The sequence below is a fragment of the Natator depressus genome, chromosome 10 (assembly GCF_965152275.1).
Source record: "Natator depressus isolate rNatDep1 chromosome 10, rNatDep2.hap1, whole genome shotgun sequence".
Lineage (NCBI taxonomy): Eukaryota > Metazoa > Chordata > Testudines > Cheloniidae > Natator > Natator depressus.
The window spans coordinates 9,859,363-9,886,646 of NC_134243.1; the positions used below are offsets into that span (position 1 = coordinate 9,859,363).

The 27,284-nt window shown below is 50.8% G+C and overlaps 2 protein-coding genes across 4 annotated transcripts in view; one reads left to right on the plus strand and one right to left on the minus strand.

The window, feature by feature from the left end:
• The window catches only part of RADIL (Rap associating with DIL domain), a 69,849-nt gene extending 63,253 nt beyond the window's left edge, over positions 1-6,596 (plus strand). For both annotated transcript variants that reach the window (XM_074965161.1, XM_074965162.1), the window contains 3 exons: positions 1,200-1,339; positions 3,041-3,180; positions 4,539-6,596. In XM_074965161.1, coding sequence (XP_074821262.1) covers positions 1,200-1,339; positions 3,041-3,180; positions 4,539-4,647 — 389 coding nt within the window. In that variant the 3' untranslated portion in view covers positions 4,648-6,596. The remainder of the gene's footprint in view (positions 1-1,199; positions 1,340-3,040; positions 3,181-4,538) is intronic.
• Positions 6,597-8,511: 1,915 nt separating this feature from the next.
• Positions 8,512-26,327, minus strand: AP5Z1 (adaptor related protein complex 5 subunit zeta 1). 2 transcript variants are annotated; one of them, XM_074965163.1, is made up of 17 exons: positions 26,186-26,327; positions 24,729-24,866; positions 23,676-23,862; positions 20,964-21,108; positions 19,500-19,612; positions 18,736-18,904; positions 17,240-17,380; positions 16,551-16,588; positions 16,307-16,469; positions 15,639-15,817; positions 13,247-13,389; positions 11,683-11,832; positions 11,227-11,338; positions 10,578-10,675; positions 9,884-10,016; positions 9,488-9,702; positions 8,512-8,994 (listed from the first exon to the last, which is right to left on the minus strand). In XM_074965163.1, the coding sequence occupies exons 1-17, from the start codon at positions 26,224-26,226 to the stop codon at positions 8,724-8,726; spliced, it is 2,436 nt and encodes an 811-aa protein (XP_074821264.1). In that variant the 5' UTR covers positions 26,227-26,327; the 3' UTR covers positions 8,512-8,723. The 2 variants fall into 2 exon arrangements, with proteins under 2 accessions (XP_074821264.1, XP_074821266.1); XM_074965165.1 differs by lacking the exons at positions 20,964-21,108; positions 23,676-23,862; positions 26,186-26,327.
• Between the last annotated feature and the right edge of the window lie 957 nt (positions 26,328-27,284).

The following is a 27,284-nucleotide window of genomic DNA, read 5'->3' on the forward strand; positions in this document are numbered from 1 at the left end:
GCTGTAGACAAAGCACCAAGCAGAGCTGGGTGGATTCCATCAGCTGAGCCCCAGGAGCAGCCTGTATCCATGTGAGAAGGCAACACTCCAGGAGTGTTTTATAAGGTCATTATGGTGGCCAGGATGGGAAGCCAGACTCTCCTGGCTGACTGGGCTCCTCCGTATTCATGAATGCAGCGTGGAGTCATGGCCAGCTTGAGCCTTCATTGGCGTCATGTACCAAGCCATAGCCAAAGCCAAAAATTTCCAGTTCTGCAAAATCCAACGTGCTGGAGGAATTGAACGGCCTTTGCTTGTTCTCGTGCCACCATTTATTCTGAGAACTCTCCAGCCGCTGAGGAAAAACTTACCCATTAACTCCCGAAACCCTGCAGATTAGGGCCAGATTTTCAGAGGTAGCAACCCAAAGTGTCATTTTGTGCCCTCAGGATTTGTGCATCCCGGTTTCTGTATGTGCAGACATTCAGCCGGGCCGGGCAAGCAGGCTTTGCATGTGCACAAGCCAAGGACTAAAACCTTATCCAAGAATCAGTGTGAGGGCAACACTTTGCTACAGTTGGAGAGGCCCGTTTGAGCTTTTCAGGCCAACAGGCTCTGGAGCTCTCCAGACAGGCCCGGGGGAAGAGGGCAGAGCGCTTTTGCCAGCCATCCTGCCGCTCCCAGGCTCATCCATGTTATTTCCCAATGTCTGACGTTCTAGACTGATATTTAATGGATCCTGCAGCCACCAAGGTCTCCTCTCTGGGCCGAGCCCCTTGTCTGGAAGCATGTTCTGCCATTTTCATTGTCTGCCCCAAGCTGTCAGGGCTAGTGCTAGCCCATTGCAGGCCCTAATCAGGAATATTTTTGTCCCCTCTTCCCCCCAACACATACTAATAACTAATACAAGACCCCCTTGAGTTGCTCCAGGCCCTAAGCAATTGCTTAGTCTGCTTATGCCTAGCGCCGGCTCTGCCTGCATGAAGTGTTGTTGCATTGGCAGTTTGGCCAAGCCAAAATGAAGTGAGCCCGCCCTCCCCGACAGATGTGCTGCTGGCAAGCACAGAGGCACTCCAGGGAGCCTGGCTGATACACTGCTTATTTCAGCTGCGACTGCTGGCGGGGCAAGAAAGGAGGAGCTCTGTGCAGAGAGGAGCAGGCTGGGTTGGGTGAATACTGGAGGAATATTTGTCTGACCCTTTGCATCTCTTTGGCCCCAGGATGTTCTCCGATGCCCTACGACTATCCCACGCCAGCTTCCTCCAGTCGCAGCTCAGCCACGGATGATTTCTGCTACGTCTTTGTGGTGGAGTTGGAAAAAGGGCCCATTGGGTTGGGGATGGGACTGATTGATGGCTTGGTGAGTACATCCTGCTCTGCCTCACAGAATATTTAGAACTGCGCTCATGCTGCAGGGAATGTATTATATGAAGATGAAAAGTGATCTGCAAAGCTAATGCCACATGTATGCCCTATAGCTTCCTTTCCTGTGAAATCTGACCAAGTGGTTGCTTGGATTAATCTCTGGGGTGAATGCAAGTGCCATGATCTCTTAGGTTATTCTGATGGATCCCAATAAAGCCCTGTAAGGAATCAGATCTCAGACACCTGTTAGCTCAGACCTAGCTGTAATGCTTATATCAAAGCTGCCCCAAGGCCTGTGGAGAATAGATGAAATTAAATATGCCCAACGCTATTGCTAGAGTCCTTTGCGGAAGAAGGATGCAAGACTAAGGAAGGCCTTTCCTACCCCATCACAAGTGATAGTTGAATGTCAAAAAAAAATCTGGCCAGATGCTGGCCGGGTGGAGGACCCCCTCCCAAGAGCTCATTGCTGAGTAGGAATGAAATGGTTTGTCCTGCCCTGCATTCACAGCACACGCTCAGAATAGCCAATGCTGAGTGCAAGCAGAAAAGTCACAGGAACGTCCCTGCTCTCATGCGCTAGGGGTTGCAATCTCGTTTAGTGCAATGGGTCACTGTAACTGGGGCCTTTCTCAGCAGTGCATTAGTCAGTAGAAAAATAAGGCCTTACCCGTAGTCCTGACTGTATTTCATGTGCACTCAGTGAGGGAGCTTTGTCCTGCCAGAGGGCAGCCTGGCTTGTTGATTATGCTCCTCCCAGAATTAAAATGAACAAGGGAAGTGTGGCCAGCAGTCTCCTCTGTCCACCTGGAGGTACAAAGAGGGCGGAGGGCTGCCCTTCTTTCCGCGTGGATTAGAGCGCTTCCGTAGCCCAGGGCTGCAAACACCCAGCTACTAGAACCCCCAGGAGGTCCACAGGCAGCAGTAGATGCCAGGCCCTCAGAATTTCAGCCAGCTGCTTTTCCTCCTAGCTCTGCAGCAGCCCTGCCCTGGCATTTGGAGAAGCTTGGCCTGTTGGTACTGCAGAATTCTTGGAGCAGGTCATGAGACTCCCACTGAGCGGACAAAGGAACTAGGGCACGTGTTTGGCATCTTCTCAGGCTGCAGGAATGCATAAGCTGGGGGAAGTCACTGATCCTAGGTCTCCCTTTGTAGGTGGTGGGGACAGACCGCAAAATCCATTTCATGCACACGCACCTCGTGTTCGCCTTTTCCCTTGCGAAGTCATCTGCACTTGGAAAAAGTTCTACAAGCACCTCGCCCTTGCTCACGTAGATTCAGCTCCGCCGGCATGAGCAACCTTGGGGCACGGGCTGCTATAGGTGATTGAAAAAGCAACCCAAACCCACCCCACACAGTGTGGTACCATTTTCAGAAATGCCAAAGTCCCATTTTCAAAAGCGACAGACACTTGGGAGCTTACTGAAGGTCCGGGGCCCTTAGCTGCCCCAAAGCAACTTAAAAAGGGGGCTGTGGCGTGGAAGTTGTTCAGTGGCTTTTGACAATTGCACCCGGTGCCTTGTAAGCCTGCTCCAAGCAGGAGTTCTAAATGCCCGCAGCAGCTAGTAACCAGTGGACACGGAGGCTCCCAACACGGCCGACCCAAAGCTGTAGAGTGCGAGAAGCTGTGTAGCCCTTTGTCTTGTGCAGAACCTGTCTCACCTCTGCCTTCGTACTGACCGTTATCTGTTGACAGCACACCCCTTTGAACTCTCCCGGCATCTACATCAGGACCCTCATCCAGGGCAGTCCTGCAGCCTCAGATGGCAGACTCTCCGTAGGCGACCGCATCCTGGCTGTTAACGGCACCAGTCTGATTGGAGCAGACTACCAGAGGTAAAATAAAAAAGGAAGAAGCCGGGGTGTGGGAGGCATTGAAGGCCGTGATGTATGTTGCAAAACAGCAGGCATGGCCCTACTGGTGTCTTGGCCCAGTACTCAACAGCGCAGGAGAAAGTCATTGCTAGACCCTTCTCTAGCAGCTGCAGGCATTTTAAACTCCTGCTCGGAGCAGGCTCAGTGTCTCTGAGGTCCTCTTGCTCCTGGTGATGCCTGGGCTAGTAGCCATGTGCTTAGTACACAGCAGGGAGTGTTCTGTACCACAGGGAAGGCAGGAGAGCTGCCATGTGGCTAGCAAAGTGGCACCAACAACGAAAGTTTGTGAGAGAGCCGGGGAGCCAGGAGTTTCAAATAGCTACTGCTGGCAAAAAGCGTGTGTCTGGTGAAAAGATCAGTGCTCTCCTGCCAGAATGGGCAGGTATTTCCCTGCCCTGGAGTCCACCTGCTAGAGCAGTACACACTCCATCCCTGTCCACCACCATGCCAGGTAGTATGACCCTTTCAAGATAATCCCTCAAGTGGCGTTTCTTTGAACTGTAGCCCAGGTCCATTCAGTTGGAAGGAGCAGCAGCCTCTGTCCTTGGCCTGGCCCTTAGAAAGCCCTGGCTACAGGGGATGTTACTTTGACTAGAACAGCTCTGGGCATTGCAGGAAATCCTTGTTTCTTATAAGTGATGTTGCTCTGAGCGGTCTGCGACCCTCATGGAATTAAAAGCAATTCCAGAGGAGAAATAACCTCTGCTGGTAGCACTGACCATGCAGATGGTGTGTGCATCTTGGTCAGTGATCCAGCTCTCAGGGGAGAAGAATGGCATCTTGCAAGGGGAGCAAGGAGCAGCCTAGTGTTGAGTATCACCCTGAGGGCAAGCACCTGGCTGTAGCCCAGCTCCAAACTCACTTAATGCTTCCAGGGGACAAGTAAATTAAAGCTTCAGCCCCTCCTGGCTTTCTTTGATGTGAACAAAGAGCTGGACAGCAAGTGTAAGGGGGAGATAGGACAGAACCTGATTGCTAGGGAGCTGGAGGAGGTTAGTGCAGTGGGGGAGATGAGTAACTATAAACCCCCACCCAACAAGTAAACAGCAACTACCCAGAGGAATGCAGTGAAGCAGCTGCAACCAAAAAGCCTGGCTCTTGGGACCTTGTCTCTAAAGCCTGCCTAGCACTTGCTGTGCCAAGGGCGAGTGGGGGATGGAGCAGGGGGAGAGCCTCCAACAGGACTGCCAGCCCAACCCGTGCTCCGCAAGAGCTGACTAGAGGGATCCTCGTGTGTCACACCAGCCAGCCGCTGCTCTGGGTAGTGAGCCTGGGGCAATGGCGTTAACCTCTCTGTTCCTGTTGTGTGGTCTCTCCAGTGCAGTGGAGCTTATCCGGGCTGGAGGGAAGAAGCTGCGGTTTCTGGTTGCCAAGTCTGACATGGAAATAGCCAAGAAAATCAGCTCCAGCTCACCATCGTCCTCTTAACGCTCACGTTGCAAGGGCCTGGCCATAGCCCCCTACAAACAAAGCTGCCGTCAAGGCCAACTACACGAAAGCTGGTGGGATGGGCAGAGACTGTACCTGGAACACGGAGGATCCAGTGTGAAATTGCACCATTCCAGGACTAAAGAACTGTTCTCAATTTGCTTTTCAGACTGCTGGGTATCTCTGTTCTGCTCTGCCAGGGTCCAGGGGGGACATTGCTGAGCGAGTGAGGGAGGGGCTTTACAATCCAAACGCCCCTCCGCTCACAGGTGTATTGCATGGGCTCATTTTACAGCTGACATCCTTCCCCCTGCCAGCCTGAGCATGGGGTTTCCATAGCCCCCTACTTACCTGCCCACCCCACACTCCTCTTTGCAGAGGACAGATCCCATTCCAGGCAAAGTTCTCTTTGGCTCAACCGAGGTTAGGAACAAGCTATTCCATTCCTCTGCACTCAGACCCTAGTGGCTGCTGTTGCAATTATTGAGTTACCTAGCACTGGCACCTGGGAGATTTTGAGCACCTAGTGATTAACATAACAATTACAGTTAATGTAGGCCAGAACTGCCAGGGAACATTTATTACAAACCCCAAACAGCTGCTTTGCTGGAACAAACTCAGGTTCCTGGGCTGTGAAAGGTGGCAGCAGAATGTCACCCTCTGGCCTGTCAAGCTGGATTCCCGAGGTTGGGGGTGTCTGAAGTACTAATAAATAACACAACAACAAGGGTGCAGGAAATGACTTTTACAGGGACAGGCTTTAGCAGCATAAGCTGATGCAATGGGCTGTCATGGTGGAATGGATGCGAGCGTTACATTCACTTCCTCCAGGGCCTGACAGTCAGTTCACCCTGCCCTAGCGTAGTGCCTTGCTGCTGGTAGGCTAGGACCCCCACCTCCGGGCCCTGCGCTGGGGCTGGAAAGTGGCTACAGCAAAGAGAAAACAGCCTGAGAGCAGCTGCAGTTCTACAACCACCGCTCCCAGGCTTGGCAAGAGGGTGTTGCTGGAAGGGTCCTTCTCCTTTCCTCATCACCACCGCGTGGGCTGCTCCGCGGCTCTAGCATTGGCCCTACTGCACAGGGGAATCTAGTTTTCAACCTTCTCTAAAGCTGACCCTTCAACCGCTTTCAGCGACGGTGGCCTAGGGAGAGGCTGTCACCCTGTGAAGCCCACACCTGAAAGCAAAGCCCCCAGCCAAGGTGAACTAATATGACCTCTTGCTTTGGTAAAGTACTCCCAGGGGAACAACCTGCGCTGACAGTTTCACAAAATGGAGACCTGGCTGCAACCCAGGCAGAATGGCTGCTCTTACGTGTTCTTGTTGGCTGCATGGGTGATGCCTTATCCGCTGCAGGGGCAAGCCCAGGCTCTTAGAAGGACACGGCTGGGGCGGTAATCTTTTTTACTGGACCAGCTACTGTTGGTGAGAGAGAAAGAGACAAGTTTTTGAGCTACACAGAGCTCTGCTTCAGGTCTGGGAGGGGCACTGCTAACTCCAAGATCGAACAGACAGTTTAGCATAAGTATTTGCCTCATATTCTAACCATTCAAGGTGAAGGGGCCTGTTAACACCCCTGTAGTCATATAGGACCAAAAAAAGGGGGCGGGAGGGGGGTTACGGAATAAGCCATAAATCCTTAGCAGGCAGCCTGCAGCTCATTAGTAAGTGAAGAAGTCAAACCTCCCCCACATGGAGCTAGGGGCATACTTTTGAAGGCACTGTTACTTTTGCAGCTGGACTTGACTAAGTGCAAATGGCAGCAGTTAGATGGCTAGTCGCCAGGTTGCAGGCCCCAGCGGGTATGTAGCTCTGTGGGTAGTTGAGTGTGGATGCCAAATCAGGGGTAGTTTTAAAAAGTGTAGCCCCTGCTGAAACAGACAGGCAGAGCTGGGGAGTTGCTCCATTGACCTGATTCTGTCTCCCATGCACCATCCCATCTTCTGCATACCTCAGCTGCTCAGCAGTGCCTGCTACTGCCATGCTGATGTTACACAAACGCCTGGCCTTGAAACAGACATCCCCCCTTTTTGGAAAGTCAGTCAAAGCTTTAACAGCTTATTCCCAAGAGTGCACACACAGCACTCAGCTCTCTCCTGCCAACAGTGTGCCTGCTCTACCCTGGGGGGAACTGGTTTAATTGCAAGTATATTCTTCTGGGCTAGTGTAGATGAGCTGTGTGTGGGGTTTAGCAAGCGCAGAGGGAGAAAACCCTCCCCTCTTACTCCTGCACTTTGAAGTCAGTGGAAAAACCTCAAACTAGTCACTGTAAGGTGGAAGTGCAGCATTAGCCCACCCACCACACCGCAGGGTTCTGTGCAGCCTCATGGACAAGGCATCTAAACCCACATTGCAAGCTCTCCAGGCTGACAGAAATAACCACTCAAGGCTAGTGCCTGGCTTCTGTGCTGTGGCATACTCAGAACAGCTGGGCTAGGCCACCTGCACAGCAGCGACTGGAGATACCCTTTAATTGTAACAGAAGCAGGTAACCACACGAAGGCAGCTCAAGGCTCTGGCTGCCTTATTAACAGTCAAAAGAACTGTTAACATTAGCTTGACCTTCCTCCATTGAGCCCTGGGATCCCCCCCCCCATCCCACTCCATGCCCCTGCCAGCTGAGGACTTCAGAGACAGGCACAAGAACTGCCCTTGAGCCTCCAGGAGATCATGGTATATCCCCCCTACAGCCACACTTGTCCCAGCCCAAGGAGCAAGAGCCTGAGTTTGCAGCATGACAAAGCAGGCCCAGCTACGGCTTGATTCAGCAGTACCAAAGCAAGCCAACATACTGCTCTCCAGCTTTGCAGCCCCCCAACCCATAAGGAGAATAGCATAATTCACCCCACAGGAGAAGTGACCAGCCTCCATAACTGGATGGGAAGCACCAAGCAATCAGCCCCCAATTGTCTTTCACTAATATTATAGTTAGTGCTAAATATTCCTATTGCCTGCGTGCAAAGAGAGGCCCCTAGAGGGCACATGCTCTCTGCCAGCAGCAGAAAGGGGCATGACCACTCCCCTCTCTTGTTAATACTGTACATCTCTACAATGTATATAGTTTAGTGCAGACATGGAACAAAGACCAGGGCCCACCTGTGACAGGGCTGCTATGTTCAAGGAGTTGTTCGCGGTGTGAAAAATAAACTGGATCCAATAAAACCTCCCTAAGCTCCATTCTGGTGGCCGTGGTTTGGAGCCTGTTTGGGCCTTGCCAGGTTCAACTGAACTTTAGAACAAAGAGAGAGCAGGGGCAGGCCCTTGCTTACCTAAATCATTCCCACAGGTTGCCTACACTTCCTGCCATTTCCTGGCTACAGGACTTGGCTTCCTGCTCTAAGCACCTGTTACAGGCAGAGAGAGCAGAGCTGGTGGGGGAGCAGCAGGAGGAGGCACAATGCAGTCAGAGCAACGGAGAAGGAAAAGGCGACAAGTAACAGCTGACTGGTAGGACAGGGCAAAGTGCCCCGCAAGGGACTTGCTTTGGAGACGGCCCCCTGGATTTTCAGTACCTTCCAGCCCAGAGCTCCTTTGGCTGCTGCCATGAGCTGCAAAGGGAAGCAGGCTGGGCCCCTCCAGCAGATGCCCCTCAGGCAGGCTGGGCCTTTGGCTAAGCTTTCTTGGAAAACCCCAATTCACATACACTAGCTAGCGCCCTTCCCCTGTAGCACCGGGTTGTCTGTTTGGGGTGCGTGCTGCTCCTGCCTCATGGGGGTGATGTCACTGGTCTCCCCGGGCGGGCCAGGACCCGAGTCCCATGGCAGGAACACCGAGGGGAGTCAGTGGAAACACTTCCTGCTGCAGGGGCCGAGGGCAGAACAGCCACCCATGAGAGGAAAGAAACAAACCACATGGTCAGGCTCGAAGACAGAAACCGTCAGCTCTGGTTATTCCTCTTTTCCGCCATTTATTGCCCATTTCCAGGAAGGTGCAGCTTGGAGCAGAGCCTCATCCCTCCTCCTTCCCCGTATTCCGTTAAGCAGAGTCAGTAGCAGCAGGTTAGTCAAAATACAGCACAGAGGCAGCCAGGTCTCGTCAGTCAGAGCTATGCAGTGGACACTCAGAAATGCCATCACCTCACCCTGGCACGAAGCCAGTCCCCCTTTCTAAAAGCCGGCTAGCCGTCTTCATGGCGAGAGGCAGGGACACGTTAGTGTCTCGGTGAAACCGTGGGCTGGCAACCTCTGCTGATGGCGTCAGCACAAACTGAGCCACACTGGGCATTTTCAACAGGTTCATCAGCTCAGCAGCGCGGGTCAGGATCTCCTCACTGTCTTCCTCACTGTACACTGAGGCCATGGCAGGGCTCTGAACAAACGCTCTCATCTTGGACAGGAACAGGGACATCCTGCAAGAGGGAAGGACACAGCCTTGAGCCAGCAGGAGCTTCAAGAGAACAGCTCTAGATTCATAAAGCTCCTGCCTCAAAACCACCACTCTTAAATCACTTCCTAGATAGAGCCTAGAGGTGAAAGCACCCTCCAGCCCAACCACATCCCCTCCATCACCAACACCTGCCGGGTAAAGCGGTGAGCTTCCTCAATGGTAACACTACCCCCTCACTCCCTTCAGTGCCTCCTACTGGGAGTGGCTGGGATTACACACTGCCTACAGTACACAAGTCTCTCTAAACACTATCCAGAAACATGCACAAACTGGTTGCCTGGCTGCAATTTGGGCTCCCCCAAACACACTTTTCTATTGCTTTCACAGTTTGTCTTGTTTCAATTCCCGGGTTTTTCATTAAGGCTATTTAGCCAACAGGAATACAGCAACAAACATTTGCTTGGGAACCTGGCTGAACTGCACACTCAACCCTGACCTGCTGCCCGGTTTCACACCTGGGGATCAAATCTTGGCTGCGCGATGCCAGTTTGGTCAGCGTTGTCATGAGAACCGTGATGAGACGGGGCGAGTACTTGGGGATGCTGGCCGAGGGCCGGAGTTGCGTGATTTCAAACAGCATGGCCTCCAGGGCTTCAAAGAACTTGTTGATCTGCTCCACGGTGCACCTTTTGTCGTATGACACAGACATGTACTCTCCAATAGCCCAGACCTGCAGCAAGACAGGCAGAGAGGTATACAGACCCCTTGGAGAACAGTCTAAGGAAGTGACAGATGAGATTAGTTTGCACCAGAGGTAGAGAAGACAAGAGGAAGTTTGTGAAGAGAGTCCTCTGGTAGCCTGCAGAGGGGGCCACAGGTAGGGTATCAGAGGCAGGCAGGCTCCTCCTTACCACGTAGGTGAAGATATCCTCTTTGTTCTGGATGTTGCTGACGGTTCCTGAAAACTCCAGAAGCTCCTTGGACAGTTCCACTACCAGGGAGGGGTGCAGCTTACACAGACGCACCAGCTGGGAGCTCAGCACTCTGCCAGGAAGAAGGGAGAGGGCAATAGCTCAGGAACCAACTGCCTGGCACCCACAGAGATCAGAGCAGGCTGCTCACCAGATTAGGCAACCCCAATGGCCCACTAGTAAGGGAGGAGCCTGCCCCCAGACAGGAGTCTGCACAGTGACTACCAGTGAGTGCCCATGTGCGAATGGCAAACAAATGCCTCAGTGCGGGACAGTGGCTGCAGATGTGCTGTGATCAGGGTGTGCATGACACCAAAGCCCTGACCGCAATGCCCAGTGGCTCCAGTCCCTGCAGCTGTTTGTCCAGAGGGCTCAGCCCCAATACTCTGGTGTCCATGTGCCTGTGACCCACATGGTTTTCTTGACCAAAGAGAGGAAGCTGTTGATTTCACTCCAAGCGTGCCAATCGCAGGGCACCATGTCACTGTGCCCTCCGAAGAGAGGCCATGCAGGGATTATGCCAAGGCTGGTCCCCGGCTACCTTTGGAAAGCCGGACCGGGGCGGTGTGCTGTGTAATCCTCCTCCTGGCAATTCTATCCATTCTCTTCCCTTCTCAGAGGTGCCCATACTCACCTATGGACATCAGCCTTAAACGCCGGGATCTCGTAGAGCTGCTCGCTCCTCTCCAGCAGCACCAACACCAGCTGGTTTATCAGGGGGCCATCTGCAAACTGGAGATGGAGAAGCATTTCCTTCAGCACCACCACAGCCCCCAGCCACTCCAGCCAAACCCAGAGGGGATTCGTGGAGGAGCCTGGCAGCCTGATCTGAGTGACAGAGGGTGCTGGGCAGGAGCCTTGCACTTGTCCTCCTGCTGCCCACACTTGGAGAGGCCTCACTGGTCAGCAGCTGCTGCTGGTAGCAGCCCGGCAAGGATTTCAAATAATGCTGAGCTACTGCAGTAAGGGCCCTTTTCCATGAAAAGGGCCTGCCCAGTCACCGCCTGTTCCTAGAGGTTCACTCCCTAGAGAAACACCCCCCACAATCCCAGGAATTCCCTTTATAGATTCATACACCCACTCAGGGTCCTGGGTATTTTCACCCCCCATTAAAGCCCAGAGCAAAGGGAAGAGGGCACCGTCCCGGAGTGAGCCAGAACCCAAGCCAGAGGGAGTTTAACCCTTTGGTTCCCATGGATATTCTTCCCATGACAAAGGGAACATCAGAGACAGCGACACACAGGATGGAAACTCCCCAGTTAGCTGTCTGCAGGGAGCCCTACCTCTGCCACCACACCGAAGTAGAGCCGCAGTAAGACAGGGATGGTGTCTGCACACTGCACAACCCGTGGACAGTTGGCCATGGACCCCAGCAGCTGGCGAAGAGGAGCCAACCTGTTAACAACAGACACCAATATCACCATCAAAGCAGCTTCCCTGAAGAATCCCGGCTTCCCAGCCCCGCCCTTTTCCTCCCAAAGTCGTTCAGCTTTTGAACACCTTGCAAAACTGAAGAGGAGAGGGAGACGTGTGCCACATTCCAGCTGTGACTGTACTCAGGAGCCAGCCTGGGAGCGGACACACGAGTCTTGCACAGCAACCCCAGCTCTTCCTCTGCACAGAACCCTGCCTGCAGTGCTGCTTCCTCCTCCTGGACCCCACAGCCCTCAGGCAGCTGTGGGATGGGGAGTCACAGCATCCCCATGCAGCTGAACCCGACACTGGCTGCAGCCTCGTACCGCTCAGGGGGGTCTCTGGGGGCGGTCTCAATGCGGAGGAGATACTGAAAGGTGCTTCTGTAGAGCGGGTGGCGGAAGGCCTCCAGGCAGCTGGCTGGCTTTGCAGCAGGATCCCAGGTGGCTCTCTCAGAGATGGGAGCAGAGGCAGATCTAGTAACGGACACACACAACACAAACTGAAGTAATGGGAACACAGCAGCAAATTGGCTAGGTTGCAGTTAGAGGAATGTCAAGGCTGAAGGGCCCCAATAGCTGATCAACCCCCCAGAAAGTTTCAGGTTTCTTTCAAATAGTTTCCTACAGTGAAATGGTTCTCGGGCCTTCAGAACAAGAACAGCAACAGGGTTAAAAAGCAGGAATCTGCGTATAAGAAATGCTGGGTGACAGACGGGAGCTCAGGCAGACTGCACCCTCCCTCAGGAGCTAGGCATGAGGCTACTCTCCCAGCACTCTCTCCAGCTGGATAAGCAGAATACCCTGGCAATGTCCAAAAGGGCGACTCCAGGCCCAGCAAACCCAGTGCTCCATAATGACCAGAGTCCCCTCTGCCAGCGGACAGCTCCAGTGCGAGTCTCCATGCTAAGCCTTCCCGGAAGTGCTTCTACACTCCGCGGATCCCCAGGGCATGTGTGGAGTAGCGAGCCCCAGCTCCCTCTCTGCAGAAGCCAGTCACGCTCGTCTTCCCTTCCACTCTCACATGACCCTCCCAGGAGAGAATCTGAACTTCATGTCTGCCCGAGAAGCTAACAAGGGCAACAGGGCCGGACATAAGCAGGCCTGGCAGAATTTTTATTTTCTAATAATTGACATGGATATCAATGTTTAGTTTTAAGGTTTTTTTGTTTTTGTTTTGTTTTTATTTTTTATCCATTCAAATTTTCACAGTTGCAGGAAATTATCGGGGTGGGTGTCAGATAATAATTACTGAATGACATGTTGGAGGCTCAAAAAGTTAACGCTTTATAACTGTCAAAACACAAAATATACACAGTAAATATCCTTAAATCAAACTCTAATCAAGCGGCATTTTTCTGACCTTGCCTATATGTAAATTTTGATAGTCATCGATGGAAATATTTTTTTCACCAGTTTGTACGTATGATGAAATCAACATTTACCATTAAAAATTGAATCCTTCCGAGCCTAAATGTAAGACTGGCTAACCGAGACCACCAATTCTGGCATCCTCTCTTTGCCAGTGGCCAATACCATGTGCTCCAGAGGGATGGACATCTACCAATTGCTCAGAGGTGGACGTGGGGGAAGGGAGGGAAATTCCTTCCTGACCCCTAACAACAGTCAGCCTTCTGCTCAGAAGCATGAGACCTGACTGTCCCTATCTTTGCACATGCAGCAGAACTACAAACATTATTGGTCAGGTGCTTTCACAGCCCCATAAAAATCCAGCTACGGTAGCTGCTGCTCTGAACTGATGCAGTCCTGGGTGTTCTTTGGGTGTGGGGCAGGCATTTCAAGCAGTTAGTTCTGGGTCAAAGAGTGGGTCAGGACACTGCCCAATGTCAACGCCCTGCTAAAAAGTGAGAGGAGGGGAAGGTGATATCACCTCAGCTGGATGTCCAGAGCAGCCGCCAAACATGGCAGGTCAAGCAGCAAGTGAAAGATCTCGATGGCTGTGTCTGCACCAAGCAGAGGTGGCAGAAGGTCCATGAACTCAGAAATCAAGGTTGGGCTATTCCATGCTAGGAGCTGCAGGGAAAAACAGGCAGAGACTTTCACAAGCAGCTAGCAGTAGGTCTGCTTCTCTTCCCCCCTAACTGGGCTGGATTCTCCCACCTCAGAGAAGGCAAAAGCATGTTACAGGGGCAAAGGGAGAGGAACAAAATGCACAGAACTGTGGAGTGCCAGGGCAGTTCAGCTCTGAGACCCCACAGCCAGAGTGAAACATTTAGAAGCGGATGATCCAAGTCTCTCACAAACCAACACAGCAAGTTTCACCGCATGGAGAATTTGCTTCTAAAGGCACTCAGGCTGGCCCAGCACAGAACTGGATTGACCTCACAACCTCCACAAAGGGGGTTTGCAAGGATGCCACAGGAGCTCCCAGCAGCCACCTGCACTGGGGTGGATCTCAGAACTAGCAATTTTGAGTCCCTTAGCCTTAATGCAGGAGAATTAACGCCTGCCCCAACCAGGCCCTGCTGCCTGGGGTGTTGTCAGACTCCAGTGAAGGAATTAAAGGGTGCTGTGGACAAACTAGGAAATGCTCCATCCCACAAGAAGTCATTTCCCTGGGATAGAGCCCATTGACACCCTTTCTGCTACAGTTTGGTTGCCAAGTCCTTACTCCCTTGCCCACCCCCAACTGCTGTATTACATACCCAGACGCTTCCGGATCACAGATGCTACTCACAGCCTTTCATGCCCTGACGAACCATGTAAACATATCCAGAACTAATCCCCCACCACAAACATACTTTAAACTCTGCTCGTGAGTCCTTCCACACCTCAGCCTGTCAGTGATACATGTATGGCAATGAGCCCCAAACTGTGGGACGTGCCCTCCCCATGGGTGCGTGGAGAAATGTTCGGGATAGCACACAGCGGGGCCCGGCCGGAGCATTACCCAGCCACAGCTCCGCTCCAGCCCCTGCTCCACCCCGGCTCAGCTCTGGCCCAAGCTGCAGCTCCACTCCATACTCCTGGGGGGAGTTCTGCGCCAAAAAATTAAAAATTCTGCACACAAATATTTTAAAATTCAGCAAAATTCTCCATGTTTTATTTGTTAAAATAATTAATATAATCATGCTAGTTTCAATTATTTTGGTAATTTATTTAAACTATAGTACAATGGATGGAGAATGGCAATGGGAAGCACTGGAGGAAATCCCCAAACCCCCTTTGTCTAATAGTAATGTAGCTAGTATTGACCCTTCACTTCTAGTTATTAGTCAACAAATATATGCAGCCATATGCTCAGTGTTACATCATAGGCAACTGAAGAGCAAGTGAGGGCTGGGGACTCAAACTCACAATGTATATTGGCTACTGACCATCTCCAGAAAGGTCAGTAGCAAACAGTTCATGGAGCACATTTTGATAGGAAATTTTTTCAGTCCAAAAATTTAGACCAGTTCTAAGCACTAAAGCACCATAAGCATTTTAATAAGGTCATACTGTTCTTTATAATAATGCTCCTTTACACCACTCTGGCAACATAAAGGAGCCTTAAAATTTTTATGCCTGTTTTATAATCTTGAGGGGAATTCACTAAGAACAATGGGAACAATTCATTAAGCAGGCAAGCTGCTACATGCTCCTTTGCCTGAGGGACAGAGCCTGCCCCACACTTACCTCATCAGAAACATCCCAAAGCCCTGCCCCTCCATGCCGAGCATGTCGCAATAGTGAGCAAGAGGGACAGCGTGTCTGTCTCTCTCTCACAGGCATGACTGCCCTGCCCTGCCCTGGTGGTGATTTACGTCTCTACCAGCTACTCTGAGCGCCCAAATTAACCTGCCTACACTGCTCTTGCAGCTTCCCCATCAGAAGTAATTTTTCTGCGGGGAAAAAAAGAAATCTGCGGGGGCCATGAATTCTGCGCATACACAGTGAGGCAGAACTCCCCCAGGAGTCACTCCACTCCTAGCTCAGCTCTGGCCCAAGCTGCAGCTCCACTCCACACCCCAGCTCAGCTCTTGCCCCAGCCCCACTCCACCCCAGCTGCAGCTCCACTCCACCCCACCCCCTGTTTCGCCCCCAGGCCAGCTCCACCTCTAGTCCCGGCCCCTCCCCGATCCCCAGCTCCTCTGCTGAGCCAACTGTGCAGCCACAGAGAGGGGGCGCAGACAGATTCCATTACTGGTAAGGGGGAGTGCAACAGGAAAAGTTTGGGCACGACTGTTGTACAGCCACCCCCTTGAGCATTAGGAGCTTTCATTCCAAGGACACATGAAGTGCGTGAAGAGCAGTGCTTGAACCAGCCCCAGCCCCCATACCTTGAAGAGGTTTGGGAAGCTCCGTCTGAAGATGCTGATGTTCTCTGTGAAGAACTGGATGTTGTCCCTGCAGAACTGGATAAACTCAAAGGCCATCATTGGGCTGTGGAAGAGCTGAGCAGGAATCCTGGTGAACAAGTGCTTGTAAACTGCCTCCGAATCCACCGCTGCTGTCTCACCTGGGAAGGAAGGCCCACTCAGGAACTCGGCCCACCCAGCAGCCACCCTTCAAGGGCTGGAGATTTTACAGAGCGGCTTTTGTAACATCAAGACCAAGAGCAATAGGAGAGGGCAGCAGTGCAACTCCTGGATCTCCAGCACTGGGCTGCCCAGCTAAGAGCATATTCAAAGCCATTCAAGCAGCACTTGCTGCTGGGGAGGCAGAGAGAAAGAAAGCAGGTTCAGCACTGCTGAGACAGTACAGTGTTAGATACACTAGCCTAGCACATGGTCAAAGCTAGAGCAGTAGTAGGAAGCCTTGGAGAGGAAGAGTATTTCAGTGCCTAGTGATCCAATCCTGCCACTCAGACAGAGGCCTGAGTGAGCACACCGGTACCGCAGAGACTCCCAAAGCTTATGGCGGCTGGGGGAAGAGAGCGCGACAGAAGCAACATCCCAACCCCCAGCAATCCCTGTCAGAGGAGAGCATGTGTGCACGGTCAGCTTACTGTGGTTCAGGAAGAACTGAGCAATGGGCAGCAGTGCCCTGGCATAAGCAGGGTCCCCACTGATTCTGCCGTGCAAGATCTTCAGGCAGGAGAGTGTCCGGTACACATAGCTGGAGTCCTGCCTGCAGATAATGTCCATGATAGTGACAGCCTCAGTGAGACACTGCACAAGGAAGTACAGCAAGATCAGAACTGTGCAAACAACTCCACCACCACAACCCTCCCCCCGCCTCTTTGTACTTACGGCTTTTTGCAGGTCCCCATCTGGTTTCTTCAGGGCCCCTAACAGATAAACAAATCACACTCAGTCCCCTAGTCCACGCTGGGCAATACTGCTGGTATTGGCATGGGCTCTACTGGGAATGGCTTAATGCTGTCAAGTCCATTATTAGATCAGTGGAAGCTCTCCCTTCAGCCTTTACCACTGTGATGAACTGAGCCCTCTCAGTGCATCCTTATTGAGCACACAGCAGCCCTCTACAAGACAGCCCAGAATTAAGGATGGAGGGGAAGAGCCATGGACCCTCCTAACTCACGTAGTTCTGAGCAGTTACAGTCAAGAGAATCCACACCCCAGTGTCTACAGTTTCCAAAACCCAAATCAACAGCAGGAGATAGAACATAGAGTCTGGCACTAGAACCAGGTGATGTTTGAGAGCTAGCAAGCAACTTCTCCCATCCTCAGCTAATCCCTCTAGGGAGACTCAGCTCAGACCCCTTCGTCCGCTTCCCCAGACACTAGGGAGTCAGTTAGTGACTCAAAGCCAGAGCAGAGCCATGGTCTAGCAGGTGGCTTGAATAGATTCTTGGGCCTAGTCTCAGAACTGTGGGGAGACTGTGCCCTCGACCCAGCAGGAGACTGATCGAGATGATTGTTAAGAATGACACTGAGGGACTCTGACGAGAGTCCTACATATTCAGACCACAACTCACGCCGGTTGCTTTGTTCGATAAGACGCTGGCAGTATTCAAAAGCCTTCTCTCTTAGACGCTCCTTTGGGGGAAGCAGGCGACTGGAGGTGGAGGTAGCAGAGACCATGGACATGATAGACCCATCTACCTCTGATTTGTCATCTGCAGAGAAGAGATCATCGCAGATCACACACTGCATGGTACTGTTAGAGAGTTTCACGTATGAACGAGGCTCTACAAACTGCCCAGCTCACCATGGGGGAAGACAAGGTACAATGGAATACACCCCTGTATTCACACCCTACACACTATGGTAATCATCTTTGTACAAAGCATGCCTGTAAGCGATCGTCTGAAAACTCATAATTTGCTGGTCAGTATTGTCCTGGGAAAATATGTCTGGCAACGTTGTTTGTGAAGTTATCAGACTCCCCTCAATGATGTTATCAGCACATATTCCGAACCCCACCGCCCTGCCCAGCCAGAAGTCAGGTCTGTCCTACGCAAAGGAAGGAATATGTGCTTTCCTTAATTTGCATTTAAACAGTAAGCAGAGTCAGCAAGCAGAGAGGAAAAACAAAGGAAGTTTAACAACTACAAAGAGAGAGATTTTAAGTGAGTACCAGTAATGAGGCATAAAAGTCCGAAATGCCCCTGTTTAAACTTGTTTTACTGTTTTATCTAATCCAGTGAGTTCAAACTGAAGTGTCAGGATAACTCCATTTGGGGTAACAAGTTATGTGCATATTACTCCCTTAAAGGAATAATGGACTTAACATATTTGTACTGCCCAGGAGAGGATATACATTTCTGGGGAAAGATCTGGGACTGGGGGTGTGTTGGGGTCACCCTGCAGCATAACCAAAGGTAGTCAGAGCCAAGGTGTGGCTGGTTGACTGCAGCACACACACACACTGACACAGCTGGGAGTGTTTTACATGCTGGAGGCTGTTTGGGAGCAGTCCAGGCTGGAGGCTACAGCAGCAAGGCATTATAAAGGACACCCAAGGTTGCAGGGCAGGGTGACACAGCTACTCATTGGTCTGGATTGTATCCTGGTATGTCACAGAGGGAAAGTCGTATCTGATTCCAGTCCAAGGGGAACATTCTGTTGGAGTGTGGGAATATTACAACAGCACCTAAGGGGATGCTATTTCTTTTTCTGTGAAGCCTGGAGGGATTTTTCCAGAAACCTGAGGGCCCACGTAAATGGTTCATTCTGGTATGTCAGACCATGGTCATTCAGCAGGCTCGCTGTGACATTTCCTTCACAACAGTCGTAGCCTTGGCATCCCCTGCTATTGAATTCAGGGACCTCCATGCATTGCCAATGCCCCTCAATTCCAACCCACAACCCTCTGTTGAACCAACTCAGGCAACAACTGGGGAGCTAGTGCCAAACATACTGAGCCAAATGGTGGTTTCATGGTGAAGCCACCAGATGCCCTTTCAGGACTAGATCAGGAAACACCTCCCACTTGGGATGTAATACATCACCCAACCCACCAAGCCAGTACCTGAATTAGGTCTGTTTGCCCCCTCACTCCCATAGCACAGCAGCCACTTGCGCAGCATGGAAAAGGCCTGCATGTTGAGCCACTGGTCCTCTGTGTAATACTGACCAACTGAGAGCACTGTGAAGAAGTCTGTGGCGACTGCACCATCCACCTCTGTGATAGGGCCAGGCTGGGAGGTAGAAGATAAACTGGGTGAAGTGGTGGGACTTCCTGAGGTAGAGATTGTTGGGGAGAGGGGAAGTGGAGTTCACCAAACACATGAACTGAGTCATTGAACATGTTTGTATGTTTACATGTATGTAGAAGTTACTTACATACATACATATAGACATACAGAAAGCCTCCATAACAACCAGATGCCCAGGCTCGGAAGGTGCAGGTCTTTTTCCATGGGAGGGGCCCTCAAAATCCTTTTATTTCCCATCTCCCTCAAAAGTCACCTTCAGCAACCTTCCATTTCAAGATAAATGGCCCTCAACACATATCCGTGTGATCACCAAAATCTGCAAGATGCTCTCTTCCACCTCTCCCTGGGGCTAAACCTTCGGTCTCTGTACTCCCATTAGCCTAGGAGTTTGAAATCCAAACTCTGATCCCCAAGGTGCCTGACTGCTGCACCCACTGGTTGTCCACCTGGCTAAGAACAGCAGCATTTCTAGACCACCTTTCCTAAAAATGATCTGTGCTCAGGAGCTTTAAAGGGTGGGGCGGTGACATGACATGATCCAGATCCTTTGTGAGAGTCTCTGGAATTCATCACTCACCTGCCTTGCCCTGGGATTGGAGAAGAAGCCTCCAGAGGGCAGTGCAACTCCTTGCTGAACACTTGCATATCTCAGCCAGTCCACCATCCTTTTATTGACCAGATTGGTCTGATCTACAGATGGAAAGCAATGCAGGTAAGGTTTAGACTCATCACAGCAAGGGGCCTCTGCAGCACACTAGTCACTAAAAACTGCTCCCAAACTGGTACACTTTAAACCTAGCCCAAGGCTGCCAGCAGAACTATAGTCCAGCTCTTAGCAACTCTCAGAGCAAAGGGATTCCCTCAGTCAAACTCTGTAGGTGATTTTCACGCCCCCCCCAGTTCTTCTACTTTTACACCTGCTCAGAGACCAGTATCTTTTGTATTCCATTCACAGTTCCGTATACCATTCCCACCCTCGGCCTTTCCCCCCCCACTCCTGTTCAATACTACATTTAATCTCATCAATGATCTGCACAGTTCTTCAGACTGAAGTCAGAAAGTGAGCAGACACCTGGGATTTGTAATATAGATTAGCCCAATGGTACATCTATTCCCAAATCCAGTCTCCAACAGCAGCTATCAGATGGATAGTATCAGAAGGTGAGATGTAGTGGACAATATGGAATAACCTGTCTGTGGGGGATGTTTTTTCCCTAATCAGGGAGTTGTGATTAGTCTGAGCCCTATAGCATGAAAATGTATATCCCCTATACAGTTTTATCCTATTGAACGTAGCAGAAGCCCGGGGAAGTGGTGCTGAATCCTAGGCAAAGGCAAATATTCCATTCCAGCATCCTCCTTCAAGCCTCCCCGCCTCTGTCCAAGGAGTGTGAATCTCTGAGCAAACTCCTGAACCTCATCTCAGCACAGTGCAGCATCTCCTTTTCATAAGAGTATTTCTGCACTTTTTTCCAATCGGGCCCCCCCATGACCGGAGTGGTCTCCCAAAGCCTATTCATTGGGCCATCACCTCCCCCTGAAATTTCACCACCCCCACCTTTCAAATTCTCTGCCACTCCAAATCTCACTTCTGGCAAGAAACCTATGAAAAGTGAACTGGCTGTTCTTCTGTACTCACTGAATAGAGACACACAAACTGTGGAGCCACGTAAGCTTTTCCGCCTCCACCCCAAGCTCCTCAGGGTACATATTTATATCGCAATCACACTCAGAGGCCCCAGTGCTAGGCACATACATATAGCAAGGATCTCTCTGCCCTAAGGAGCCAATGTCTATCTGTCCTGTGAGGTGCCTAGCACACTTGAGGGCATTGAACAAATAAGGTACCTCTCCTCAATGGATCAGAGTTTCACTTTCCCTGGGATATAGGTGCCATTTAGAATGGCAATTTGCAAGTATCCCAAGTCATATTCTTGGTCTAAGCCTTCAAAGACCCTTCTTTATCACCATGCTGTATGACAGATCTGTTCCATCTCTGTGGGACCCTTTGGCATTCTCTCTAGGACCATCCTGCATTTACCTTCAGTTAGGTTTGCTGGCGATAGACTGATGATCTTGGAGAGTAGAGGAAGAAAGTGCCGTGAACTCTGACCCTCAGGCAGTCGCCCTTCCAGGACTTTTATAACACGCTGCCCCACTGCTAACACCTGAGCCTTTTTATTTCCCTTAAAATGAAGCAAAGATTAAAAGAAGCTGACCATTTACAACTGAGCTTTTAATGATCTCAGCCTTACAAACGCTTACATGAAGGCATCTCTGCTCTGGTGCTGAGTGCATCTATTTTACCATAGTCCACAGATCTCTTCTACAAGCTGAAGCCACAGTTCCCAATGGAGAAAACATTGGATGAAGCAACAAGTTTGGGGACAGCCACAATTGAAAGTTGAATTTATTTGCCAAAAGTGGCTCTAGCGGACACCCCCCAAATACAATGCTACATTCATCCAGCGTGGATGGAGAGGCAAACAAGAGAGTGAACAACTCCATATAATCCCTAGTGGTGAATTTGCCAATATGATTGTTAAATGTAAGGCTTGTGGCTTTGAGTCAGATTGATGAAACGTGTTCCAACATGTCTAGTTAGCCGGTACCTATAAGGAGAATAAAACACTCTCTGTTTGGAAGTGGTTGCTGTGGTTTAAGATACATAATTAGACTGAATTGTCAGGGGAGATGGGTCTCCCACAAAGATTACCCCTCCTTTGGGATGACAGGCAGATACCAAACCTTCTGAGAGGCTGCCCTAGTGATATCAAATGGTTCTCTTCCTCCTCCAAAGCCATCATGCCAGCAGAAAGTAAAACCCATTCAAGTATTCAGAGTCTCTGACAGTCTCCCCAGCTGTCTGCCTCATCCTCTTGATCTGAAGGATGTAAATCAACATCAACCTGTGGCATCCACTAGTTACCAGATGTGTGTCCTACTCAGGAAAAAGTAAACGATTCGGTGGTGAGCTACACAACCTTCTGGAGGCGAGGGAGCTGCACTGGGGAACCCTCCCCCCCTCCCCACACAGATGGACCAAAGAAACACATTAAAGAGTAGGCTTATGATTTAGGGATACCTACAGTAAAGGAAAAGGGTAAGAGGACACGCCATTCCTCCTGGGTTACAAAGCTGTGACACAAAGGGAACTGAAGGAACCATGTTATCATGCTGCTGACATGCAGCTCCAGGAGCCCTGCCTGCTTTCTAGTGAGAAGCATAAATGAATCAATGGCAGATCTCCAGTTTTTAACAAGTTTACATGCCACTTAGAGGATCTGCCCTTCACCTGTTAGAAATGTCCAATGTCTAAAATCACACCTGCCAGTCTACTCTCCCAACAAACAGAAGAGCAAGAGGCAGAGAAGCCAAGGAAGAAAGTTGCTGCAGCTGCCTCTTTCGGAGGCAACAGTAAGGCTACAAGCTCTGGAAAGCTGTAAGTCTCAGGCAAAGTATGCGGGACTGACAGCTGCAATGACAGGTAGGCAAATGGAATGAGTGACTCGCTTCCACCTCATTTCCTTGCAGTTAGAGGAAGACAAGACGCTGACAGCCAAGAACCAATGACAGGAGGGCCCTTTTGTAGGGGCTCTGCTGAATAGTTCCCGCTTTCATTACATCAAGTGGGACATTGCTCATTAGCGCCACCTGCTGTAATGAGTTGCAGTAGCAGCTTTAAATCTGCCAAATTAACGCCTCAGCAACATCAAAACAGAGCAAAAACCGTATCATGGTTCTGTTTCTAATTCAAGGGTAAATACACAGACGAAAAGCCAAAGGTGAAAGGTTTTAGATTTTGGAATTATTACATTTTAACTATGCAACTGCTTTCTGGGGAAGAAGGGGTGCTTTATAAATAAGTTACTTTCCCTAGTAAAGGTACGTTAGAGCCTTACAAGACAACCCGAACCGGATTACAAGTGAAAACAACCCTCCCCTCCCCCCTGGGCTTGGGTCATCTCTGACCACCGCCACCTGCCCGTGGGATTAGCCTGTTACTGCAAGCCACCAAAACCTTGCTGCGCTCTGTGCACACTGCAGAACGAGCGGGCCAAGGAGTTGCAGCACCTCTCACTCTGCAGCGCACAGAGCGCAGCAAGGTGGGGATGGCCAGCAGGAGCATGTCATGCAACTGCTACTGACCACCCCTCACCACCATGGGCAGAAGAGATGGATGGCTTGGGGAGCCACCAACAAGCCAAGTCCCAAGGATGACGCAGTGGCAGCACTTACACAGGTTGCAGGGGAAGTGTAGGTTCAGGTTAGTTCAATTCTGACAACAACTCAACACTCTAAGGTTGCGCTGGGATCAGCTGTGCTTGGATCAGGCTTTAAAATTAGGCCAAGCAGATCTCTACATGTTATGAAAAACCAGCACCACAAAGAGGCGAGAAGCCACAATAAATTCACTTTTCAATCCTTTCCTTTGTAGGCATGAGCAGCAATAGATTGAACTCTATTACAGGAGCTTGCACTGAAAGGTTCCTTCCTGCTCCCCGGGTCACAGAGCCCACTGCTCTCATCCCCTCATGCTACACACACCTTGATTTTTAAATAGCTCATTATCAAATCTTGAATACACAGAAAACTTTGCCATTTGATTTCAAACAAAGCATAAACTGTCCTTAATTTACATGAAGTTCCTTCTGTTCTTATTTAAACACATGTAAGTAAATTTTACTCCCCTTGAGTTAAGTGAAGGGGTGATGAAGTCTAGACAAGATTCCTGACAGCACAGTCCATCTACCTGAGCCAAGAGGATGGAGGACACTATACTCAAGAGCTTTGCATCCTGGATTTCATCGCAGGATAGGATCAGATAATTGCTGGGTGACATCTCTCTCAAAATGGCAGCACACAGAGCCTGAACCTGCTCAGGACACTTGGGCAAACACAGCACTGTCTGCAACAGCTCTACAAATTTGCCATCCAACCTACAAAAAAAAAAAAATTAAAAAAAAAAAAATCAACCAACAAAAACCAGTCGTTCAGGCATCACTGAAAGAAAACAAGAGGATAAGAATGTTTACTTATATTCCTATCTGAAAGTCTTGATATGATGCCTTCTTTGAGGCTGGTCCTAAGTAATCTCATATTACTCAACCTCTTCAGTCTGAACATCTCTGAATTTCACTCCTTTAATAAGGCCTGATCCAAATCTTAATGAAGTCAGAGGGATTTTTTCCCCACTAACTTTAAGAGGAGCTGGACAGGGTCCCTAGTTTGCAAGGGGACAGAGAGCGGACTGGATTTCAACATCTGAAACTAGCACAGCGTTTTCAGCAAAGGGAATTTTTTGCAGTCACCCAGCCTTTATTTCTGTTCTGTCAAGAACAAAATGCGTTGCATCTCCTGTGTACTGGAGAAACACAAGCTTCAATTTCAACATTTTATATTCTAAGAGAATCATAGCTGCTGGGATTAGTACACTGAATAGCAAGCTAAGAAAATATTTTGTTATAGAAACAGAAGACAAAAATTAAAACATACACACACACACAGATTCCACATTCACAAGATTTACTGTTCATGATTAAGATGCAGAAATATAGATGTTATATAATAATAGAGAGTAATCGATTTAAAAGAGCATAGCACTCACCCCTGGGAACAGTAACATATTGGTAGATACATTAAAATACAAAAAATCTATTAACTATTTTGGTCACTGCAAATGCAATCCAAAAAGGAAGTAGGGCAGATCTGTAGTAGTACTGATCTACAGAATGCTGAAACAGATTCTTGACAATACCCTGTTACAGCGACTACATAACAAGGCTTAACATGTCCTCTCACTCACTTCCGGCCATATTTTGTGGCTGAAACAATCAGGAAAAGTCTCTGTAAACAGTCAATGGTATCATTTCCCAAGTCATGATTCTGGAGAAGGCTTGTGATTCGGGAACTAAATCTCCGCAGTTCTTCATCCTGGATCTCCCTAGTGAAGAAGCGCAACACAGGAATTAGGAAACCCTAAACCAGTAAAATTTCATGGTCTGAAACATACAGAAACGAAAACAGGAGAAAGGGAGTGCTGAGGCAATACCTTCCCCTACACAGAAGTCCACATTCCACTGCTCTGTTAACCTCAAAGACAAAATGCTGGTATCAAACCTATTTCTGTTACTTGAACTGTCTGAAATGTTTGTTCCTTTAAAACCATTTCCCCTTTATTTTTGTGCTATGCAGTTTCTATTTGCTTTCCAAGTTCAAGAAGCCAATTTCTAAGCCTTTTCTCAAATGACAAGTGTCTTTAAAGAAAGGAAATAAACAGCTACTACCACTTCAAAGCTATGGCTGCTAAACTGGCAATTTAAGTGGGAAAAAGCTTTAATATCTCCTCAAAACAAGCCATTCATCCCTTCGTTTGCCAGCATGAAAACAAAGCCAAAGCTTGGGAGACCCAAGGATGTCTGCAACTCTCCTCTGAACACATCATCCTACTGGTATCCCAGCAGTCCTCTGAAAGCACAGTATTTTAGTTGCATCCTTGGGAGCAAGGTTTCAGGAGGGCTTCTGAGAAGGCTGAACCTGGAATTGTTTCCAGTTACCGTTCAGCTGCACCCGCTCCCATTGCCTATGGTCAGCAATGGGGAAGTGGAGACCAGTTCCAAGAGGTAGCCACCTGTCTGAAATGTCTCCTTCTAGCGGTGATAGAGTTGGACAAGTCACTTCACACCCCTGCCTCAGCCTTCCTGCCTAGGACATGGGGAGAATACCACTCCCCTGCCCACTGGGTTTGCAGAGGTCAGTGTCTGAGAAGCCCTCGCTGTGGGAGCACAAAGCGCAGGGAACACTCACAGCCTCGGGAACTGCGTTGCTTAATTCACCAACCGAGACACAACCCCGCCTGCCCGCCCACAGCGATCACTGCCCTGAGCAGAGCCAGGCACCTATCCAGGGACAGGCAACCCCTCTCACGCGGGGCACGCAACCCAGGCGTCCGGCTGCCCCTCTCCCCACGCGGGGCACGCAACCCAAGGAACCCAGGTGTCCTGGTGCCTCTCTCCCCGTGCGGCGAACGCAACCCAAGGAACCCAGGCGTCCTACCGCCCCGCTCTCCACGGAACCCAGGTGTCCTGCTACACGCAACCCGAGGAACCCAGGCGTCCGGCTGCCCCTCTCCCCACGCGGGGCACGCAACCCCGGGAACCCAGGCGTCCGGCTGACTTGAGCCTCTTCCCCCGCCACCAGCCCCACACAGGGCCGCGTCTCTGGCGGAGCGAGGGTCTGGTTAAGCCGGCTCCCCCGCCCCACCTGGCCTGCCGCAGGAAGTTTTCCGCCCCCGGCGTGAACATCCCGCCGCCGCGCCGAAGCTAGGCAATGGGCACCATCGGGCTCCAGGGCAGCGGAGGAAGGAGCCACACTGGCTCCGCCCCCTCCCCGACAGCTTCCGGCAGGCGCGTCCGTGCCAGAGGGGGGCTCGTGGGGAACGCGGCTGCCGCCGCACGAACAGTTCCGGCAGCTGCCGCCGCACGAACAGTTCCCCCCCCCGTGGTGATCGTCGCGCTCTGATGGATCATTCCGCACAGGCTGCGCAACATCACAGTATCCTTCCGCCGCGCGGAGGGCAGGCGAGGTAAGAGAAGTAGTCCCCCGCGCAGTAGCGCCTCCTCAGGTTGCTAGGCGCCCCAGGATGAACAGGGGCCCTCCTTTGGGGCCCAGCCCCCACTTAACCCCTGCCAGGGCCGGGGGGCTGTAGGGGTTACCCAGCTTTTCCTGAAGGTTTCGTTCCATGACGAGCTTTAATTAAAAGAATAATCGTTAACGCCCGGCCCCGTAGCGCCCCCGCCCTTGGTGGACCGGCGTGGGGTCCGCGGGCAGAGGCATCACTTACGCACCAGCGGGCCTGCCACAGCAGCCACCGAAGCACTTACCGAGACCCTTCGCCCAAAGCAACGTTGGGAAGAACCACTAGCTGCAGGATCTTAAAAGGGCAGCTGCCCATGGAGGTGGTAGAGGGGTAGCAGGTGAGCAGCCACGCTGCGGGGGGAAGGAGGTACAGCTGAAGAGAATTGACCTCCTCACAACTCTCAACTTTTAGCAGCTCAGGCCGCCACTGCGTTCACAGTCAAAGCCAAAGCACGGCGGCGAGGCACTCTCCACCGCGTAGAGGACCAAGGCAGGTTCTCACAAAGACCGTCACAGCCCTGTGCCTGAGCAAGCTGTAGAAGTGTGTCTGTGGAGCAGAGATTTTACATTTTCATTTTTGGAAAACGTGACACTGGCAGAAGCTCTTCGCCTTCCCTGGGACCCATTTGAAAATAACATATTTTGAAAAGGCCAAGATACAAATAGCTACCCAGCAGGCTGTCTTCATAGGTTCCAACAAGTTAAGAGACATTAACGTTTCCTG

Coding starts and splice junctions, on each gene's coding strand:
- AP5Z1 (XM_074965163.1), bottom strand. CDS start 26,226: ATGTTCACGCCGGGGGCGGAAAACTTCCTGCGGCAGGCCAG. Junction 18,905..19,499: donor CCAATCCCAGGGCAAGGCAG/GTGAGTGATGAA, acceptor TCTACCTCCCAG/CCTGGCCCTATCACAGAGGT. Junction 11,339..11,682: donor CCCAGAGACCCCCCTGAGCG/GTACGAGGCTGC, acceptor TGTTGTTAACAG/GTTGGCTCCTCTTCGCCAGC.